At 42.8% G+C, this 23,861-nt stretch overlaps 1 protein-coding gene across 1 annotated transcript in view; it reads left to right on the top strand.

Annotated features, from left to right (window-relative positions):
• LOC144751969 (indolethylamine N-methyltransferase-like) overlaps nucleotides 1-23,861 on the top strand; it is a 133,329-nt gene that overhangs the window by 26,361 nt on the left and 83,107 nt on the right. Inside the window, exon 2 of the mRNA XM_078639930.1 lies at nucleotides 15,708-15,939. Coding sequence (XP_078496056.1) covers nucleotides 15,708-15,939 — 232 coding nt within the window. The remainder of the gene's footprint in view (nucleotides 1-15,707; nucleotides 15,940-23,861) is intronic.

The following is a 23,861-nucleotide window of genomic DNA, read 5'->3' as shown; positions in this document are numbered from 1 at the left end:
CGTTCCCTGAGTTGCAGTTTGTTTGATTTTAAGTACCTAGGGATATTGTTATCCTAGATCAATTGTCTTTGCATGCATTGTTGTGGAACAAGCTTTGCAAAAGCTGCAGGCATAATGTCAGTGAATGGTGGGAGTCCCCAGCATGATAGTCCTGTTCTGTTGCCTGATGTTTTGTGTCTGGGTCAGGTGTGTATCAAGGGGTCCCTAATGCTGGTCCCTTTTTAAAAGAGAATTGCGGGCTTTAAAGATTCAGCACGTTAGTGTTTAGAATCCATCCGTTTTTGATATGACTTTTTTTGATGCAATTTGAAGTGGTACTAAATGTTGCCACACAGATGTTTTTTCTTCTGTATGTTTTACATATGTTTCTAGCAGAGCTTCCCTGTTGTTATTCATAGGTCCCTTTTCATATTGAGGATAATTGCAGTCCATCAGTTTGTGGCTCAATATTTTTGCTTTTTTCCTGAAAACCTCCATCTCTGCACAGTTCCTACAAATACACAGGAATTGCCCATACAGCAGGTTTTCCCTCAATGGCATAAGATGGAAACTTAAATGAGTTTAGGTTGTATCTGTTGGTGGGTTTGTGATGTACCTCACTCACTAATTTCCTATTCCTAGGGACTATGTTCAGATCCGGGGAGGTAGTGCAGTGAAAAACAAGAAGGGGTTTCTGCTGTTAAGCCAAGTCAGAAAGTCTCCTGCTTGATTTTTGTCCCTTTGCCATATTAGCCACACCTCGTCAATATATCTTCTCCATACTCGTTTTGAGTTAGAGAAGGGATTCTGGGGAGAGTATATACATTCCGCTTCAAAATGGGAGACGTGAAGACATGCTAGACTGGGAGTAAATGAGCTGCCCATGGATGTCCCATGGGTCTGAATGTTTAAGTTGTCACCAGACTTAAATAAATATCCTGTTAGCGTTAATTCTGCAAGGCACAATATAAATGATCCTGGGGTTTGATAATCCCAATTGTTGGAAAAAAGAATATTTTCAATGACTCTCGGGGCCTCCCTCCGGGGAATATTTGTGTACAGTGATTCAATATCAGGAGTTCCTTCTCTGGATCAAGGTGTAGTACTTCCCTTGTGTCCTTCAGATATGATGGCACTTTTTGAACAATGGGTCTCGGAAAAAATTGTGATAGGGGCACCAGGACCAAGTCTATTCCATACACAATAGGCCTGCCTGGTTTGTTGCTCATTCGTTTATGTACTTTAGGGAGGGTGTACAAGTAAATAACTCCTGGCTTCTTTTTGACATATCAACCCTTTGTTTAGAGCTTCTTCTATGAGAATGTTAATCTCTTTTGTAGATCAGGTGTGGGGTCTTTCTGTAGAATCTAATACCTCCTTTGATCTCCTATTAGGCGTAGATATTCAGGATTGTAGGCCTCTGTGGATTGAATAGCCCTTGTCTGCTGGGTTTAATGTTTATTCATTGGTCCCATTTCAGGTCTTGTAGGGCCTTCATTTCTGGACCTATCATATTCTGAAACATATACTGAAACATTTTCTTCTGCATCTCAGTGGAGCGTTCTAGCTCATGGATGACTGCTTGTTCAAACACCCCGAACTCTGGCGGGATCATCACACTGTATTTCACATTTAAATGGGTCTTATGCCATATAGAAAATTCCTTCTTGATTCTTGATTTTCTTCTTTTCTAGTCTCCCTTTATACACTTTAGACTGGTTAAGATGCCACCAGGCTTTCTATTAATGCTGACGTGCGTTAGTCCTTTTTTAGGGGAATATTAACAACGGCCAGCGATAATCATCGCTTGCCGCGCTTAGCGATAATTTTATTTTCGCAAGCTATCTCTGTTATTTATCGTCCTGATAGCGCGTAATTAACAATGCGTTACTCCAGGGCGATAAAAATTCCAGAGATAGCTAGGTTCTCGCCCTTTTGCAGGGAACATCGCTGGTTTTCCAGCGGTGTTCCCTGCAAAAGGGCAATAATCTTGCTGATAAGATCCACAGGGTCGTATCAGCATAATCCACCCCTTATGTTAGGGATGGCTAAATCAGGATTTTAGCAGACGTTAGGTTTTGGCAAAAACGGCCATTTTAGCCAAAATCTAATGTGTGCTAAAATCACGTGGGCTGCCTTGTAAGTATTGTAATGTAAACATCAGCGATATTTGCATGGTAGTCTCTCCGGGGTATGCCCAATTTCACCCACTTTGCATCTTTTGGGAAAAAGGGGTACTAACATGCGAATATGCATGTTAGCACCGTCCTGAAAATAGGACGCTGGTTTTATCTCCGCTTTTTTGGCTTTATAAGCAAAAAAAGTGGAGATAAAGCCCTTCTAAATATGCCCCTTAGTTTACACATAACGGCGTAGCTAACGTGTAATGGGAGGGCTGTGGGCAGGATGTCACTGTTAAATACCAGCACTTCTATTTTGCACCTTACAGTAACTCAGTAAGTAACGCTTGTATCACAACCTGTTTGCATTTTATGCAGGTTGAATCACAGGGATTCATTCGACAACAACCGTTGTTTAGTGCCAAGATTTTCATTGGGATTGGGCAAACAGGCTGTGGGTGAGAGGTATGACAGCCGGCTAGAGGGTTGCAAAGTCCAGATTTGAAGTGAACTGCACTACGGTGTATTCGCTTGCATTTCAGAACAAGGACGGTACAATGCTGAGTGTTATTTCAATATTTTCGGCTGTAGTAGCAGGAGAGTTTATGGGCTGCACACAACAGTTTGAGACAAGTGGAGGTACAGAGGTTACTTTAAAGGCTTTGGTGTGCACAGGAATGCATGTTGGGCACTTACAACAGCAGTAAGATTAGCAATGCTAAGCACGGCTGAGGTGTAATACTCCATTAACACAACCAGTAATTTAGTTTCACTTGAATTGTGGTGTGGTACCTCTTCTTTCGAATCTTGCTTTTCATTTCTTGGTGGTATCACATGGTTGGCTCACATACTATCTGTTCTATGTGTATTTAGTGAGCTTCCGTGCAGGGCGTGAACCCAGTCTCAGTGTGGCCATTTGTGTCAATCTGTTCCAAATCTGTATCATGAGAAGATCTAATTACATGGGCTGGCCATCACCTGTGGAATGTCTCAATGCACCCTGAGTGCTCAGGGGATGGGAGCAGCAATCTATGATTTGACTGAGTTAGTTCTAGAGGCAAATGAAATTATCTAATAGATCACTCTTGAAAACATCCCTTCTTTCCTAAATACTTCTAAGTCTTATCATCTAAAGTCATATGCTAAGAAAAAATAATAATTTCAAGATATGCCACTGACTGAATCTGAATAATCTGACCTCATAATTTCCAAAATAAATATACAGAAAACATGAGTGATTTGTCACCATGCTCTACATGCCTTTATGTAATTTTATTTTCAGAGATAAAGTGGACTGGGCACTAGTCCAGTCAGGCCTCTGGGTTATGGATATAATTGCTGCACGAGGATCCAGATCCAAGGGGTTTAGAATTAAAACCAAACACCAGGAATTAGAAATGCTTGACAAGAAAGAAAGCCCTGTCTAGGAGCTAGGATGTATCATTGTTTATTGATTGTATTTATGCACCAACTACTCAGTGCGAGTTTTACTATTGTTACTCAACATTGCCCACTTTTATGTTTTACCAACATTTCAGTATAATATTAAAGAAATTAGTATAATTTTCGAGAAAATATATCGGGGTAAACAGAAAAGTAAGGACTTTGATGTTTCATCAGTTTACCTCCTGGTTTTTTACTCGTTATCTTTCAATCTCGCCACATCCACCACAACTGCTTCTCTAGGAACTCTTGCCTGCTCCACTACAACAAGGCTGCCTATAAGAGACTGCTGAAACTAAACAAATCTCATCTTTGGCTCTGGAGAGCAAACCTTAAATACAACAAAAGCATTGAATGTTGCTAAATGGAATAAATGCAGAGTATGTATGTATGTATTTCTACTTGTTAAGCGCAACTGCCACCCCAAGGGTATCCTGGCGCCAACTATGTATAACAAATGTATGCCTTATTAACAGCAACAACGCTAATTGTAACAGTAAGGTTCCAACCTCTGATCGACTCAATCTACAGCATCCATGTGTTTATTGTAGCCTAAAATGCACACGTTTGCAGACTTCAGAAACCTGACCTCAAATAGTCACAGGTGAAGTAAGGTCATCATGGTAGTTAGCCTATAGACATCTCTCTTGTCAGAAAAGTTCACAGTCAGATGTTCATGACTACACAATTCACTGTCCCTTCAAACGTTTTTTTACAAACAACCTCTTTTGGGTAATCTTTATGGTTGGAGTGGATGGTGTCACAAGCACCAGTGTCCACATGGAACAATTCCCTGAACAAAGGCACACCAGAGTATAAGTTGTCCATGTTTAAATGGTGACATTTGTTAAAAAGTCCTCTATCCTCTATCCATCTATCTATAATAGACAATGTTCTCTGTAACTCCAAAAGTCGATGGACAACCGGGGGGGGGGGGGCAATATTGGAATCCTAGCAGTGTAGACCCAGAAATTATAGACATATCCAGTACTACTCTCAGACAGCATACACATCTTAATTCCTTAACTTGCCCTCTTGCTAGAAATGTTCTGCCTAAAAAACAAACTACCCTTTAACAGCACTAAAGCTTTATGCACAGCTATTTCTTTCCTTGGAGTCCTCTGATAATCAATTTTCCACATAATCAAGGACATGGCCAAACCTTAAAAAGACGGTCACAATTAGGGTGATAGTTTGGCAATGCTAAATCATTATCAACAAAACACAACATCCGAAGTAGAAGTAAATACCAATTATGGCTCTTACTTGTAGGAAATATAGCTATTGCCATCAAGGGATTAGTTGTCCAATATGAAGTCAGTGATGGCTTCCTTATCAATCAATCAATCAGAATACTTGTAGAGCGCGCTACTTACCCGTGAGGGTCTCAAGGAGCTAAGGGGAGGGGGGGGGTGCTGCTACTGCTCGAAGAGCCAGGTCTTGAGGAGTCTTCTGAAGGCGAGTAGGTCCTGGGTCTGCTGTATGTGGGTAGGGAGGGTGTTCCAGGTATTGGTGGCAATCCCATCAAAAGAGGTAAAACCAAGAACAACTTCGGCTCATCCTGATTTGTGGCAGTCCACCGAATAGCTCTAAAGTGGGGCTCAAGTCTGGCACTGTTGTCCCTCAAATACTGTTCTGCATACAAACTATCTGCCAAACAATTTTATCCCAAAATATATCATCAATAAACAACTACAACAAATGTATAGGCAAAAAATTCACAATTCACTGTATACTCTGCAACACCACAAAAGGCAGCCAACACCTACCATGCTTGGGTCAACCCAGAGTCCAGCACTTCCAATGGGAGGCCTGGAAGCTGTAGATGGCAATCCAGATGCATCTTCCTATGCTATTGGCACAGTAGTGGCTTTCTCTAAAAGCTTTACTTCATCCGCACTAAGAGCGGCTTCATCATTAGATGATTCCTCTCGGTCAGAAAATTCACTCTTAGAATCCTGGCCTTCCTCTTCTGCCTGAGATGGAGAGGCACTCTCATAATCATGGTCAAAAGAAGACTTAAAAAGCATACCTATGGTTGTAGGTATTCTTGAACGTGCTGTTCCGTCATACTGCAGCTACACATAATTCTTAGTTATACAAGTAACTTGACAAACAAGTCAACTTACTGCAAACTGTGTAAACAAAGTAATACATAGAGTGCAGATTCATAAAACAAAAAGAAAAACAACTGTCATATAACAGTTAGAAGGTAAAGTCAATAAATACAAAGCACAAAAAGACCTAAATACTATAAAAAAAATAAAAACACTAATTTGCTAAGGATCGCTAAACTCACCAGCACCTACTCTGCACGGACACAGAAAGCACAAACAACATCCCAGTAGAAAGAAAAAATACACATTGTGCACAAATACAAGGACAATGTCACTCACATTCAAACAGAAGCTAAGTAGGCAGCTATTATCACAACATTTCCTAAAAATACATTCATGCAGGTCATTGATAGTAATTTAGAGTAAACAATATAAAAAAATGTGCTTATCAAACACTTGAAACTAAACAATCTATAGCTCTACCAGTGCTGAAACCCCAAGCACAAGTTACACCACAGAAAAATAAAAGCTTTGCACTAAAATGAAACGCAGCAAAAACATGTTACGATCAAAATGATGGCAAAACATGCAGATCAACAGCCAAACCTTACTTCACACACAAACTTTTCCGGATGGTCTTGTGGCTTCTGCTCCCCTTGGAGGCACATGAGCCTAAAAATATAATGGGGGGGCAGAAAAAGTCAAAATATTCACCCCCAAAAGGGAAAACACCCTTGCCCGACGGTCCAATTCCAAAATCATTTTGCAACTTAAACAATAAAATCTCGTGTGGTGTAGTGGATTCTGGCCCCCTTTGGGTGGTAGATGGGCCCACAAATATAAGGCTGATCTGCCCCCGGGGGGAGAAATGGGCAAAACACTCTACCCCATAAGGTGAGTGATCCTAGCCCAAGGGATTGCTCCCTGTAATTATCAAACACATACCTGGGTTCTGGGTCAATGCCCCGCCACAGCACAGACTGGGAAAGAAACATCCCAGACAGCATCAAATTCCCCCTGAACCTCTCCAAACATGACACTAAGAACTTTAAACCGAAAATTGACAAAGAAAATCCAGAGACACTAATAATGAACATTTTCCACAGCCCAGCATGGACTTTATGTTCAAAACTATTTATGTTATTAATTTATTTTATTTAAGAAGTTTTATATAGCGCTGGCCTGACCCTAGGGTAATGGAGCGCTTTACAGCCGATACATTGCAGAGATCCACAAAACAAAAGAGCGACACATTAACAGTGCAGGACAGTCTTAGTCTTCGGAGTCATTCGAAGTCTTAGAGTTGGAGCAGTGTGCGGTGTCCGCTAGCTGTCAGCTAGCTGTACATTTCTAACAATTTTGAATGAAAAATATCTTACATTGAACTTTCACTTCAGCCACCAGCCAGCCCTTGTACCAAGGGTGTCTCCTATCTAATAAGGTCTACTCAAATCTCTACCTCCAACGAATGGCTGCCTCACCACTCTCCACCTCTCAGCAATCCAGACCACCGACCTCAACTAAAATATGATGCAACTTGGACTGATTTTAACTATATACCTGAAGAAGTCCTCAAATTAATCAGTGGCATGAAGCTGACATCACACATTTCTTACTCCTTCCTTGCTACACCTGTCAAAAATCATTTGACTTCGTCTCAGTATGTCATGGCCATATATCTCAAGTAAGTGCATGATGCTTCTAAGCGATGTTTTCCAGTATATTGTATAAAAATCTGTATCTCATGTCTACATATTGGATTTTTTTCATGTATTAAAATATGTTCAATTTTTCTAAACTGGTGTGGGATCTTTTTTATGGTGTTTATCTGTTTGAAGTGTTGCACAAATACTTTACACATTGCTTTCAAGCTAAGCATGACTGCTCTATGCCAATCTACCAGAGTGTGAGCATAGAATATTTTGGGGATTGCTGGTGCCTTTCCCTGACTAGAATTGTTGTTATCACTTGACCAGGTCTCCCACCCAACCCAACCAGGAGTCCAATTTCTAACACTAGTGCTCAGCGGTGTAGATAAGGAATTGTGTTTTCACAGTACCATGCCGTGATTTCAGGTATGTGAAATTCCCATATAATATATTTGGTACCAAAATGTTTTTTTTGTTTAATTGTCCTTAATTGTCCATATTTTTCTTCTTTCCAAATGTGAGTTCTGCCTCACAACCACAGCATTGCACAGTTTTTCCTCATGCATGTGTCCCTTAGTGTGAGTTTAGTATACTAGAACTCCTCCCCGTACTATTTGTGGTCACATCAGGTGGCCAATGTTCATGTTGAGATAGCTGTTGCTCGTGTTGAGAAAGAGGTCACTTAAGTCGAAAATGTATTCGAGTGGGGCAAAGAAGCAGCATCCTCTGGCGCTCAGCATGGTGCGGTTCGTGCTAATTTTATTCTGCAAACAAGACCCCATCGCTAAAAATCAGCGCAAGTAGCACAATGTGCCAAAACTTTGCTGATCGCAGAACTCCATGAATTCATTTTCAGTTTTAAGGCTACTCTTTGTAACCTGTCCATCTTTGAAAACACTGAGCAGAATCAAATATGGCGTGACTTGTGTTAGTCTCACCAAGTTCTGTTACCCTTTATCCCTTGCAAACCTTGTAAATTGTTTAAAGAAACACATTTTCCTCACATTTCTATGATGGAAAGTTACATAATCTGTGGTAAGCCTCACATTTCTACCCACCGAGCATTCCTCTAAGTCTCCCCATAAAAAGGGTAGCTCACTTCTCTGGGTAGGCCTAATGTCTGTGACAGGAAACCACCCAAAATGCAACATGGGCACATTACATTTTTCAAATCAAAACTGACCTTTTTTTGCAATGTGCCTTTGGGCCCCATCTCAGTTGGCACCTTGAGAAACCTAACAAGCCTGCACATTTTTGAAAATTAGACACCCAGAGAAATCCAGTATGGGATGATGTGTGTGGCCCCCCACCAGGATGTTTTACCCAGAATCCCTTTCAAACCTAAAATTTAGCCAAAAAAAATAAATGTTCCTCACATTTCTGTGTGAGTTCAAAGTGCCAAAAAAAAAGGTTTTCTGGCACCCAGCGTTCCTCTTGGTCTACCAAGTAAAATAATACCTCACTTGACCTGGAGGATTACTGTGAGGTAGGAAATATGTGTTTTCTTTCAGATTCTAGAACAATATGGTACAGTAATGCAAGGTAAAATGTGTGACTTTAGTCACATTTTGAGGTTTGCATGTTATTTTGGTTATTAACAAGATGCACACCACCCTCTACTCCCCTGGGTCTTTCATTTATGAAAATATCTATACATGGTAAATGTTCCCTAGAAACAATGTACAACCTGGCAGAGAAAGGCAGAAAATATACCAAATCCTTACTAGTCATCCCCCGCTTCAAGAAATCTAGATCGGGATGCCAGAAATTCATGGTTCTTGCGCCCACTTTCTGGAATACCCTTCCGCCCCACATCAGACTCTCCCCCTCCTACATGGAGTTTCGCAGAGCCCTCAAGACCTTTCTGTTTCAGCAGGCTTTCGGCCTATAATCCTCCCCTTTCCTTATGCCCAGGTTCCTCCACTAGCGCCATGAAACTGCATTGTGCATGTGCGCTTTACAAATTCTAATTCAAATTCAAAAGACAAATATTACTGCCCATCCATCTATTGCCCAAGTACACACACATAGTAGTTGGATTTGGTGCTAGGGTGAGTGAAGGTTCAGAAAATAAAATTGTATTAACAAAAGATTTCACCCAAAAAAATAAAATGAACTGTTAAGTGAAAGGTCAAATCCTGAACCAAAGACTCACAGATCATAAGTTGTAAAGCCATGCAAGACACCTCTTTACAAGCCATTCACACTCCTTTTATATATGACGTACAAGACCATTCACACTTCCAGCTGCATTCCAAATACATTATAACACGTACATCAACAGAGAGAGTGTTTTAATTCAAGGGCCTATCACTTTCATACACTCACGTTACTGACACAGCAATCACACTGGCTGGTAATTGATGGAGTGTGTGTATTGGTATTTGGCCTACTTTAAGTCACTAATCGCACACTGCCAGCCAAACACCATTCACACCTCAAGCCAACTGCCAGTCCATGCACATTGCCAGCTAAGTACCAGTCCACTCACACTGCCAGTCAATCACCAGTCCACACTGTAGGTAAATGTCACTCCATGCACAGCACGAGTCAAGCACAAGTCCATGCATACTGAAGGATGTGGCACTCTAAGGGCCCTGCTGGTTATCTCCACAACCACCTGCTATGCCCTCTCAAATGAAGTCGGTCAATCTGTAGAGAATACAAACTTACTTTATTGATAATGCGCTCTGCAGAGGAGCCTCAGATCAGGCCTTCACCCTAAGGTGGTTGTCGAGAGGTACTTCCTCCCCAAGGCATGCTAATAAATTATAAAGCTTTCTTGAGACCTCACCCATGTCTACTATGGAAAAGTACTGGCCTGAGTCAAGCATGAAGAAAGAAGGTACAGAGAGATGAGCTAACACCTACCAAATGTGTGCGGTATCAGTGCTGCAAGACCAATATGCTGGGCTTCAACATCTCCTAACGTGGGAGCAGAACTACACATACAAAAAGGAATGTACAAAAAGAACATCCATTCATTAGCAAATCAGACTTCAACCTTGGAGAGCAGAGGAGAAATAATAATGGTACACAGTTTTACAGTTTTTCTGAAGCAAGCAAAAAACAAATGAGACCTAGTCCCCCATTAGGATGGCGGGCAGACTTTGCCCACCCACCATCCTCCCGGTACAAGGGACCACCCACCATAAGGGCGGGGGTCCCGTGGGTGGATTTAGAATGCGCCCTCCACAGTGGTGGGCGTATCCTGTATCTTTACCATTGTGGCGGGTGGTGCTGAAAGCCCCGTTCGACGCAATGGAAAAGTTACATATTGTGCATTTCAAAGCACAACGTGACAGGCACCACGCAGTGCCTGCCACGTTGTTCTTTGCAATGCTGGGTGGTACCATAGCTACCCCCATGTGCACCCCCCACCCCCGGAGTCCTTGGGGGCCCGCAACAGGCCGACAATCAGGGCAGTACATATGACTCTCCTTACAGATACCTCTTTGGGTACAGACTCTACCTTTCTTAGCAGGAAAGTGGTGATCTTTCCATCTGCCACATCCTCCACCACTGCTTCCCTAGGAACACTTGCCTGCTCCGCTACAACAAGACTGCCTATCAGAGACTGTTAAAACTGAACAAATGTCATCTTTGAGAGAAATCCCCATTGATACAACAAAAGCATTAAAGGTTGCTACATGGAATAAATGGATAGCCAATTTCTTATATCAAATATAAGTCTTATGAACAGCAGCGTAAAGTTTCAACCTCTGATCTAATCTATCTATACCACCCACGTGTTTATTGTATGGGCTCATTATAGTCTAAAATGGATGCAGGTTTCCGCACTTCAGCAACCCGACCTCAAACAGTCTCAGGTTAAGTATTTTCATCATGTATGATAGTCCGCATGTGAATATCTCTCGTGTCAGAAAATATCAAAGATGGAAGTTAATTCTTAGGCAAGGCACTGCACTGTTACTTCTCAAGTTTTTTACAAACAAGTTCCTTTGGTAAACCATTATGGTTCCAGTGGATTGTGCCAAAAGCAACAGTCTCCACTTTGATAAATTCACTGACTAATTTTCACTTTTCAAGGTTTACACATTGTTCCTTGTCTATAAGTACTTTGCAGCTGGTGATCTTTTGGAGTTGTGTACCAACCCACACTTACCTTCTCCATCACAACAATGTTGTGAGAATTCCAATATGCCACAGAGTCTATGAAGCCCTGCCACCTATAGTGTCTTGTATATATTTGTAAATTGGGATCCTTCTAGTCCCTGAAGGACTCCAAAGGAATGATATAAGTGCTGTGATGTGTCTAGGAGTTTGTTAAATAAAGTTGGTGATGTATTGTGAGTCATTTAATGATTGCACTATAAAGAATAAAGATGTGTAATGCAGAACTCAGCGTGTGGTCACGTGCATTCTAATTGCCTCTGGAGGACACTAAATCAACTATCTAATAAGGTACTAGGAAAGTGTAAAACTGGCAGAGATAAGTACCTGAGGTCCTTCAGTACAAGTTGATATCTGCCCTGTTGCATCAGGCCCACCAGGATGTTCTCAAGATTGAGCCCTATGTAAATAGCTACATATATGTGTGTCAAAATAAGTAATTAGGAAAGTGTAAATGTGGCAGAGAGAGGTACCTGAGGAAGTTCAGAATGTATTGTTTGGTTGATGTTTCATCCCACTATTTTGGATTGGAGTTTCCAATAGGGCTTTATTTCTGACAGTGTTTGCTGGTGCTCAGCACTGAACATGTTCCAGTGAACAGAGACACCAGAAACTTTCCCTCAGATGGTGTGGGGAAGTTTTTCCCAGTGCTGGTCACTTCCATTTTTGCCAGTACAAGTGACCAGGGAAGACATTTTAGAACATGTGCTGAACACTGGTGAAAGCGGAACCACCACCTGCATGAATGCTTCAGTGAAAATAGGGTTGTTTGCTATCAAACATTTTGTATTAGCAAACCGACACAGATGCCAGTGTTGGATTTACCTATACATGCACTCAGAGGGCACCTTAAAGACACCACCTGAAAACCTACAAGCCTCTGGTGTCCTGCACGAGATTCCATTCTGACCTCTTAGGGTGAGAACCTTTTACTCTCAGAAGACCCAGAACAAGAACCTGTCCGAGACAAGGTGTAACACCCTCCCACAGCATGACCTGCTGATTAGCCTCCTCTGGCCAGCCCACTTCAAAGAAGCTGCTGCCTTAGGAATGTAAAGCTGGCTCTTCTCAAAGGAGAGGAAGCTGACCCCACTGACCAGAGAGCCCTTGGCACCTGGACAAGAGGTCACATTAGTTAGTCAGTTAGGCATGCCCCCTAAAGGCTAGTACCACCTCTAAGGTAGGCTAATATGAGGTGGACATAATTTTTCAGAAGTAGCCGCCTGTGTAATGGCATACTTAGGAATTCTGGGACACTGCTATGCCCACTTCCCAGGAAATGGTCATCTTGGTGGCATAGTGCGCCAAGGCTCAGTAGCACTCTGGCTACTACCAAACACTCCCCTAATGCTACCAAATTCGGTATTTTGAGGAGTCTTGGCACCAGAGAAGCAGATCCTGATGAGCTAAAACAACTAAGGACATGAAGAGCAGCAAATGCAGAAGACCTTGGCCTTAGTCCCGCTGCCATGTCTGCCGTTCTCTGTGGCCCTGTGTCAGAAACAACTTTTGCAGCTGAGTGCCTCCAAATCTTTGAGGACTGCTTGCCTTCAAGAAAGACCAAGACCTCCCAAAGAACAGCAGAATGGCTTCCTGCATTCTTCAGACACACTAAAAGAGAAGACTCTGCAGCCATCAGGCACTACTAAAACCTGACACCAGATGCAACCACTGCACCAGTTGCCTCCACCCTGTGTTGAAGTGGGCTACCAGTGCAAACAAGGTTTCCCAGCTATAAAGAGCATGAGTCCATTGTGGTCTTACCACCTGTGGACTGCCTGACGTTGCCTGCAGCCTCTGCATGCTGGGCCCCTTTACTGTTACTGCTCCTGGTAAGAAAAACACGATACCTAAAGTCACTTCAGCATCCGTCACCCTGGCCTATGGTGAAGAGGGCCTTAGGTGTCCCTACGTCCTCAAGCATCACAAGTCTTGAATGCCCCTGTTGGTTCAAACTGACTGCCTTCCTAGCCAGAACCAGCAGCTTTTTTATAGATACCGATCCCCATTGAAAACTATTAGGCTCCGAGATGCTGATTTGTACCCTGCACTTGGCCACCATCCTGCTGCTTGTGCTACCTTGGGTTTTGCCCATCACTAAACTTAATGCCTGCATATTGGACCTGTGAGTCGAAGTTCTGTAACTTGTTCTTCTTTTCATAGGATCATATTCTGTAGTGTGGCCTGGGCCTTACTTTCACACATTGCTATGTTAGAATAGGCCATTTTACCTTTTTGCTGCTTTTGAACATAACACTATATGTAGCTGTGGTTGTAAATTAGGCTGCACTATTGGCTTCACATGAGAATGGCTTGTTTTCAACGTCCCTAGACAGCTCGACCTTAGTCTGCACAGTGAGTGCTGAAGCCTCCAAGGTTATCAAAACAATGTTAAGTGTTGTTCGTCTTATGCATGAAACATAACATGCACGAAGGTGCAGCTAACTGAAAATCCTGGCGTCTTTAATATCACACTGCATGCAAAATTTAGGCACACTGAAAGGAAGCTCATTTCCAGAGAGACAGAGAGCTATTGCAGATCCTGATATGATTCACTTCTGCTGATCTTAGAGGTACTGGGTCCCATATTCAAGCATTAGAGACCTTCTATATATTATACAACATAGTTCCTAGCTATGGAGGGTGGCATAGTAGGTGTTATATAACCTGTTCCCACCATCATTATAATATGATTTCTCCTTTTGCGTTTTATTGAATTGTAGCAATGCTTATCGTATTATTTTTAGATTTTTAATCACATGTCTGCTCATGCTCCCAAAAATACTGCATCTTAGAGCATGGCATTAAAATAAATATTTTAAACTTTATTGTGTCTCTTTCTTTACCCATGTTGTGGACTGGTATGAGAATATAACGAAAGAGTGTTCTTGATTACCACCATTACTGAGAGTAACCTAAGTCGCATGTTCTGGGTTGTCTAATCATTGATACATTTGCCGTAGAACGAAGAGCTAATGTGACACTGATGCTAATCGGTTAGGGGTTCTACGTACTGAGGTGAGATTTTTGGTACACCCTAATTCACTGATGTCCTGGTTCTCTGTGCACAGTTCTGTGTATGAGCAGAATCCCTGCAACATAAAAATACTGAAAGATAGCACTTTGTGCAATTTTTAAAGAGAAAAAAATGTATCTTAATGATTCTTTCTGATGCCCAAACATACATAAAGATGCTGGCTATTTTAAAAAATTGCTGTGGATCTCCTTGAGTAGTGTTGTTGTTTATTTATCTGTGTGTATTTGAAGATGCTTTGCACTCCTGTGTGTTAAGAGCACACTACCCCCGAACCGAGCACTTTGGAAATGCATAGCAAAGCTCTGTCCACTCATAAGGCAACACCTGATCACTTTACATGGTATGTCAAATTACTGATATGTCACATGGCGAGCCAGCATCCTACAGGCTACGCTTCATAAGTGCCAGTGGTTTTTGGTCCTTAGCACCAGCACTTATTTCTTTGGGCCGGGTTTACAGAGTAAGTGGCACACGGTAACAACGTAAGCTTTGTAATGACAGAGAAGAGTCTCCTCCCTGTAAATGGACTGCCAGAAACTGCTTGTGGGGTGACATGGCACCCCTGCATCAGCTCAGCATACCTAACTAACAACAGTTTCCCTCATGCAGCAGTGAAATAAATATTAGCGCTAGTGCGCTACGGCCACTTCCAATAAACTGCTGCAGTCCTGCTAGATGACAAATTATTAGCCTGGCCCCATGCCCCATTGTGCCTCCATGGTGTTAAATCGTCAAGTGCTTGTATTAAAGTACAGGGTTCTGACTTTTCACCCCCCCCCAGCCCACTGCTCAGCTGCAGCTTTAAACATTCGACAAAGCAAGCAGAGTGTCTCACAGCAGAAGGCCTATGATTAGAAAAAACAAAAGCCAGTAAATAATTATAATGGGCCTATATTTCTTTGCACATTAATTCAACTAGAAAGGAAAACTTTTCTTGTCTTGAATAGAAAATAAATTGGTTTTAAAATGGCGCCTAAAAGTGGCATCCCTATACTGCCCGGCACAGTTCATGACAGGAGCCCTGACGTGTGCAACTTCACGGAGCTCTAATGTAAATAGCAAAATGTAAGTTTCAGTTAGAAAAAGAAATAAAAATGGAACCAACCATATCAATCTTCAAACAGTTAAAAAACAACTTGTACAAAAATGTTTCATTACCAGAGCAAAGACATAATGCACAGTCCTACATTTAAATAACAAGATATTTTGGTCTCAAACCTAGTGAAAAGATAGTACCGGCCTTGAGGGATTTGAAGAAACATGACCTGTGTTGCTGAGCCTTTCGCAGTCTGTGGCAAGACTGGACAGCTGCATTGCGGAGCTGCAGATGCAGAGGAGTGACTCCTTCCCTCCAAGAGAGATTATCTTCATTAGTGTTGGATGCTCTACAAGTCCTGCATGGATCCTGTATGGTGCACGTGCACAGATGATGCAGCAGATTGAGAGGGTGACGGAGTCAGGCCCCAAAAAAATCCAACGAAGTCCAAAGTGCCCAGAAGGTCGAAGTGTAGTCGTTTCAGGTTAGAATCTTGTCCATGACTAATCTAAGGTGCTACAGCCAGGTAAGCCCTTACGTATCCATGGGAGTGGGTTGGAACGATTGAGGGGATCCTCCCAGAGGAAGGTCTGGACTAGGGGCAGGTTACATACATGTTTTTTGTCCACTTTCATGCCAGAGTGGGAGTCAAGAGCTCCCTGGACTGGTTTTAGGTGGACTATGCACAGGGACACCAAATATCTCCCTCATGCAGACTTTCAGTCACTGGAAAATGTACCCACCCAGCCCTTATACACTAAATCCTGTCAGGTAGGTGGTCACACCTCTCTTTGACAGGATGCCTACAGTTCTACCTTCATTTGCTCAAGCTTGGCTCAGCAGCCGGAGGGCAGAATTGTGCCTCTGGCCGGCAGCAACAATTTTGTGCTGTTCGAGAGTTAAAAGGCTAGTACCAAGATCACAAAGGACCCCGCAAAGCTCGCTTCTGAGGGGTAGAATCACATCTCCCACACTGGTTACTGGTGTGGGAGCAAGATTCCAACATGTTTGACACCAAACACAATAGGGTTTATTTCAGCTATTTTAGAGTTGGTCATCATGCAGTTGCGTAATGCCACTCTTTCTAGTGTGTATGGCTGCTTCATTGACAACCCGGGAGAATGGACTCTGTAGGCTGCAGGTGTGTCATGCTCATGCAGGGGCATCCTCTGACTTAGAACCCAACAGAATGCCTTCAGGATTGTGAACGCCTGCTCTAGGGGTGACTTATAGGTTTTAGATGCAGTGACCCTTATATAAGTAGTGGTGTATGCACCAACTTATACAGGCTGCAAATGCAGACCTGTAGTTCCAGTTGCCTCTCATAGGTGGCATCATACATGCTTCAGCCCATTGGAGGCCCCTGGTATACCTATGCCCTGGGTACTTGTGTACCATATACAAGGGAAGGACAAGGGTACCCCAGTATCCAATCTAGGTCGTACCTAAGTACATAACATAACAGTTTAGGTAGAAAGCAGATACAGTGGGTGCCTGGTTAGCAGAATTCCAGTCAGACCAGGTAAGGGTGTATTACATTTATCAAAAGTGGGGGTAACCATAAGAAGCAGATCATACTTTCCTACAATGTCGAAAACTCCTCCAAGGACATTTGTTATATGGTTCTGTTCCTTACAACGCCACATACCCTTGAGGGTGTACCAACTCATACTTTGCGTGACATGTTTGATTTGCACTTTGTGCATAAAGTTGAAAGTATCTTTAACAATGTGGGCAGAAACAGGGCCAAGGATATAAAGCCCACTCTGCCCAATGGTACAACCTCACGTAGGTCTTTGATAAGTTTGCTGATCCTGACAAGGTGCAAGATGAAGATCTTATTGCTAAGACCCAATCATTTTTAAGACAGGCTGCTTTTCTAAGCTGTGGGAAGCTGCATTCGTTCTGCCTATTCTAGAGAAATTTAACCGAGACACAGATGACACTAATAATCACTGTCCTATATCGAACCTCCCTTTTCCTGCTAAACTTTTAGAAAGTGCAATAAATGAGCAGTTCATGGATTATATTACCGAACACTGCTTGCTAGATGAGACACAACATGGTTTTAGAGCTAGCTAGAGTGCAGAGTCAGCGCTGATTAAATCAGTTGAAGTAATGAGGCTAGCGCTGGGTTATGGTCAGAGGGCTGCCCTCCTTTTATAATTCTTGTCAGCGGCCTTCAACACCGACCACCATACCATCTTAGTGGATAGACTAGCAGCAATTTGAGTGCAGTGAATGGTGCTCAGTCTGCTTAAATCTTTCTTGAAAGAGAGGACACAATTTGTTGCCTTGGATCTATTTAAGTTTGATCTGTTTCAGCTCCCATGTGGAGTGCCACAAGGCTCTTCGATTAGCCCTACTCTTTTTAATATTTATATACGGGTTGAGAGCAGTGAATGGAAGATCTCCCTTAAATAGACAGGGTGCAAACATGTTTAGCAGAAACAGTGGGCAATCCTTTATTGATTATATTCTTCTTGAAGTGCGACTTTGGAAAGATCTGGTCGACATGAACGTGGGTGCTACAACCAACAGCGATCACAGCCCCCTTTGCCTTAGTTTGAAGCCCTTGTGGGATGTCCCCCGTAATCCCAGGGGCAACTTAACCCGAGTATTAGCAAAGAGATGAATCCTTCTAATGATATGCTTACAATAAAATGGCAGGAGATAGTTTTGCTTGAAAATAAGATAAAGGGCATCCATCACTTGCAGCGGGTACTCTTAAGCTTCAGTCCCTGGCTGCAAGTTGTGGCGGAGCATTTAAAGTAGTTACTGCCCACTCACATATCTTTTATTGACTCCATTCTTATTTTACAGTGCCAAGGTCAGATCTAAGGTATACAAGGGACTGTTGACAGAAGCTCTTAAATCTAGCTTCTGTAATCAAAGCCAAAGACAGTACTCTATTCAAAGCCATCTGGAAGCTCTACAAGGCCAACTTGCACCAGGCGAGAAGGACCTGGGATGAATCCTGGTGGCAGCAACTGAAAGAAACATGTGCTGAGAAAGATCTAAAATCATTCTGGTCCCTAGTTACCTGGGGCAACATATCAGTGGACCAATCAGTCTCCAACCCTATCACAGGCCAGGCATGGTTGGAGCATTTTTCAAAGCTTTATATAGATCCTGTGGTCATGCACCTCATGGAGGTGGCTGTCTTCTCTAGCCCATCCCTGAAAGATGAATTATTTACATTGGGAGAGATTGAGGATTAAATCTGCCGAAAAATGCAATCTAAGGAAGCTGGCACTGATGGCATCCTGGGGGACCTTTTTTTATCAGATATCAAAAGCTGGGCCGCTACATTTCTTTTCTATTAGACGCCGTACCCAGCGGAGGACCAAATCCAGAGTCATGGAAGGGGGCAGAGGTGGTCCCAATATACAAAACAATGGTGACAGAGAGGAGCCATCTAACTATAGGATCATTAGCCTGATCAATGCCCTTCAAAAGGTTGTTTGTAGAGCCCTCCTGCAGAAGATCCAGTTATGGGCAGACGACAATGCAATCTTATCCCAATAGCAAGCTGGGTTCAGGGAAAAGATGGGGACAATCGATCAGGCATTTTGCCTTCTGCTTCTCTACAGAAAAAATGGTAGTGATCGGTAAGGGAAGCCTCTATTTGGCCTGTAACTGTGGCAAGTACTCAAAGGCATGGGCATCCCGTCACCCATACACAGCCTGTTAGTCCATTTGCACGAGGGTAACAATTCCCAGATCGGATTGGGCTTACAGGAGCAACTCATCGAGCATATTCCAGGCAGTCGGGGAGTCTGTCAAGGCTGCGTTCTGGCGCCCACCCTGTTCTCTTTGTATATGAACCGAGTAAATGCTTTTTATAAGAACCTGCTGACACACCCACCTTGATGGGGCACAAGGTACCAACCCTCTTGTTGACAGATGACACTCTGTTGGTGTTGAAGACACCGGAAGGGCTTCCATCTTTTCTGTGATACTAGGGGTCTGGTTATCAACACTACAAAAACCAAATTCATGGCCTTTAACCCCTATAAGTCCTATAAAGGCAATCTAACACTAGGCTGTACACCTCTGGAAAGATTCATCACTTTTGATTATCTGGGCGTTGAACTCTCGGACAAAATGACATGGAAGCCCCACCTGACCAAGCTGGAACTGGGCCATATGCTAGTCACAGGTGCTTTGAGAAAGGAACACCGCTCCTCATGTATGAGACCTGTAGCTGCTGCTCTGCAGCTCTATGACTCAAAAACAGTCAGCACAGCCCAATATGGCACAGAGCTGTGGAGATTTGGTAACATACCTGAGCTCAGTAGATATGACCATAAATTCCTCTGGAACTTAGCAATGCTGCCCCATATGCACCTCACTTGTTCCTCTAATGCTCAATATGGGCGGGCGCTCTGTCAGCGATATAGCGAGGCCTCTGCCCACTGCTCTTTTGGGCACGCATAAGGAGGACCCTGAAGCTTCTGTCCTACGAGGAAACCCTATCAGATGTTATCTGTTAAGACACATGCAATAAGGTAGGGTAGAACATAAATTTCAAGAAATTGGTGTCAGATGTAGGGCTTCTGGCTCTATAGGAAAACCAAGATCCACTCTTGTACTGACAAGAGGTAGTAAATAAACATTATTTTAAATGGGTTGAGCACAAAGAACTGTTCAAGTCCAACCAGGAGAAACTGACAACAGAATTGTATTAACACAGACTGTTCCGGCTACTGGAACTATATCTAGATCTAATCCAGGTCTCCCAGGACTGGATGCTCTATATTCAATTTAGGAGTGGGACTCTTCCTGTGGATGAGGTAGCAGCTAAGAGGTACTTAAATGCTCCACGCCTGAGGACCTGTCCTGGTTGCAGGGCACCAGTGGAGTCCGTTGCCCACGCATTGTTTGTATGTCCGGCGTTTGGGCACACGGAACCATCGGTAAGCCTTACGTACTTTAAAACCGGGCCATAGACTACTTTTTGTTTAACAAGTGGCTAAATTCCTAAACCACATGTGGGGCATCAGGAGGAAGGCACTAATGAGAGAACTAAAATCCCAAAGGAGGGGCGAGGGTTAAGAACAGTTTATACTCCGCCACCCCAAACCCCCAGAAACCTATAGTGTACACACAAAAGGGGTGGGAAGAGTAAATAAATAATAACACCATATATACTAATACGGTGAAAGATAGAGCCAGCCCCAATAGGGCAAATCACTCTATTTGAAAAAACTGCCCTCACTCACACACCGAGGTATGTGTCATGCTTCATCATTGGGCCTGCTTACAATACGCCCTGGTGTACCCCACACAGGACGGAGCATAAGTGAGGGGGAAAAAATAATAAATTTCTCTTACCACAACATATAGTCAAACAACACTGAACAGACACAACACTCAACACATCCAATGGAGTGAAAATAGTGAGAACACCAAGTGTTTCCAAACCGAAAAGTGCGACAAAGAAATTGTGCAGTATGAGGAGTGATTTAAAACTGATTACGGGTGCCAACCAGAAAACAAACTTTATTAGACTTTACTTTGCACCTCTACCAGGATTAAAAAATAAGAGAACAGAGGATGGGAAAAGCCTTCAGGAGATAATTAGGAACCTCAAGGCTTCCCTCCTACCACTGCCAGAGTCAACATGTTTCGACCGCTCTTGATGCGCCTGTATGGTCACTCCGGTCTTCGTCAGGACCGTCGCAATCGGTTTCTCTCAGGGTTCCCCCGTAATCCGGAGGAAAGTTATTACCCCAACAGGAAGGTAGGTCCAATTAATCCATACCCATCCTGTGTGATATATGGAGAGTGTCCCCTTAAGTGCGGGAAAACAATCACGAGTTTATGTATTAAATATACTCATACTGGTGTCCGGTGTACAGGACGCCAGAGAACACAATCGTTCCGAAGGCTTGTCCTGGCTGATTCTAGCACGACCCGTGGCACTGCACTTTTGTGTGTACACTAATGAGAGAACACCATGGGCAAATACCAGGTTTATTTCCAGACCAAGATGAGCTACGGATTATCAGCTACTCACCCACACAATTTGGGATCCTTGTAGATGCAACACACAGGCACTTTATTGTAAATACTCACCCTCTAGTTATCCCTTCAAAGGGCCCATAAGGGAAACAATTTGTCAGTAGGTTATGAAAAGCCGTTCCCGCATCTTGTTGAACCCTTTTCCTCATGAAATTGACCGAATCACATTTTACTTTTTGAATCAACTTGTCCGCTCGTTTTTCATCTTGCTTTTATTCCTTTTTTTATTTGTATCGTTCTTAGTTTTGCATTTTTAAATCAAATGAATTTTAGTACTTCATGTGAAACAATTCTGGATGCTGAATTGTTTTCCAAAAAGCTGTTGTTGAAATGGTATGGTACTGGCCTATACCTTAGATTGTTTCCCATCTGACGTGTGGTATGTACCCTGATTGTGCGTCTTAAATCACCTCACACTGTCCAATTTTTATGCACTTATTTATGAAGACCGACGCAGAAATAATATTGTTGTGGAAGGAAGAACCTTTGTGCTTATTGCAATACTTGTATGTATTGCTTATTTCAAATTTTTTTATCTGTATTCATCTGTTTCACAGATTTTATGACATATGTGTCAAAATAAAGCTGATACAAGAAAAGAATATTCACATTGCGGCCCTTGCCCCAGTAATAAAACCCTTTGGCTTTTCTCTAACATCTTACGCAGATGACACTCAGATTGTCGTGGGGTCATGAAGCAGCCTCACTCCACTGGTAAGCAATTTAAATGCTTGACAGAGGTAGGCTAATCAATGAGGGATAATTGCTTAAAGCTGAACTCTAATAAGACAGAGGTGGTGCTTTCTGGCAATGATCCTTGGGCGACTTGCCAAAGACAGTCAAAAAAGCAAAAAATCTAGGAATCATCGTAGAGAATAAGCTCTATTTTGTTCATCATATCAATGCTCTGACATCCGCTACAGTTTTTATCCTATCAAACTCCCAAAAGATGCTTATATCGGCCTTGGTATTGGCTAGAAAAGATTCTTGTAATGGTCTCTCCCTTAAGGAAATGTATGGCATTAAAAAGGAAGGCCAACTTTGGTAATAAAATCATTGTCACTAAATTCACTCTACCAAAGATAGACAGGGGTAAATGCATCAAACTTGACATTAAATCACAGATTAAATCAAGAGCAAGAGTTGTGTCATGAGCCACTAAACATGTCTTGGCGATTAAGATAATCAAGCTGCAAGTAAAAGAGAGGATACAATTAAAGGCTCTGTGCTTTGCTTGTAAAGTCTGTAATTGCAAACACAACAATGATGGACAGAATGTGGATCAATGTCACACATTCACCCCAGTCCAAAGATCTGGGCCCAAATCCATCGTTTTTCCACTCCACACCACCCTGGGTTAGACAATGGCGATATGCAAATCAGCGCTGACCCTGTGCCCCATGGGAACAGTCCAGTCCGAGCTACAAAAGCCATTAACATTACCAAAGTGATGTCTCCTAAGGCATTATGCAAAAATCTAACTATTTCTGTTTGTTCGATCACAATTTTTTATGCTCTTCTCTCATGTGATGCTCTTCATGATGCCAACTGTGTATTAACATATTTAAAAATATGCGTCTGCAGCGTGGGAAGCAGGAACTGATATACAGGCCATTCGGAGCTCCGAGAGCATGTGTGTTGCCAATGGCACGTGACTGACGCGTATTATCTGCGGTGCACAGCCTCGTCATTTGGAACATGGACAGCAAGGCTACCGTCCTCAGTTGCACAGCCGTAAAAATGTAGGCATAAAAAGCCCTGGGGAAAGTGTACAATGAAGTGGTGGAGCCTCCTGGGCTTAATGACACACTCCCCCACTTTGTAAACGCAAGGCTGCCCCATGTTTACAAGAATGTGGTGCAGCCTTGTTACGTTATGTTAATAGAATTTACTATAGCACACATCTCACCCGGGGGCATCTCGGCGCTGAGAACAGACCATGGTTTGGTATGTGCCAAAGTCAAATTAGCATGGAAAAGCTTTGAGCAGTTGTCTACATTTGCTGTATGTGGGAATTTCTCTGAATGTTTGTGTTAATGTATTCCAATATGTTGAGGCAAGATAGGAGAAGGCCTTGCACCCAGAGTGTGTTTGATGCATCCGGGGGGGCACGAGCAAAACGGCTTGGGTGCTTGATCTCAAGTAGCCTCCGGGAATGTAGTTTATGAGTTTTCTTTGCAGGTAACGAGGGCCTTTGCCTCTCAAGGCGTTATATGTGAGGGAGAAGATTTTGAAAAAGGAACGCTTTATCGGAAGCCAATGTAGTTCCTTCAGTGAGGTTACAGGGGCAGGACGATTCATGACTGATCTAGCCGTGGTATACTGAACTACCAGTAGCTTGGATAGTAGGGAGTCTCCAACACCAACGAGCAGAGCATT

This window comes from Lissotriton helveticus, chromosome 4_2 (genome assembly GCF_964261635.1).
Source record: "Lissotriton helveticus chromosome 4_2, aLisHel1.1, whole genome shotgun sequence".
NCBI lineage: Eukaryota > Metazoa > Chordata > Amphibia > Caudata > Salamandridae > Lissotriton > Lissotriton helveticus.
The sequence above is the reverse complement of the archived record's forward strand: the minus strand, read 5'-3'. Positions and strand labels throughout refer to the sequence as shown.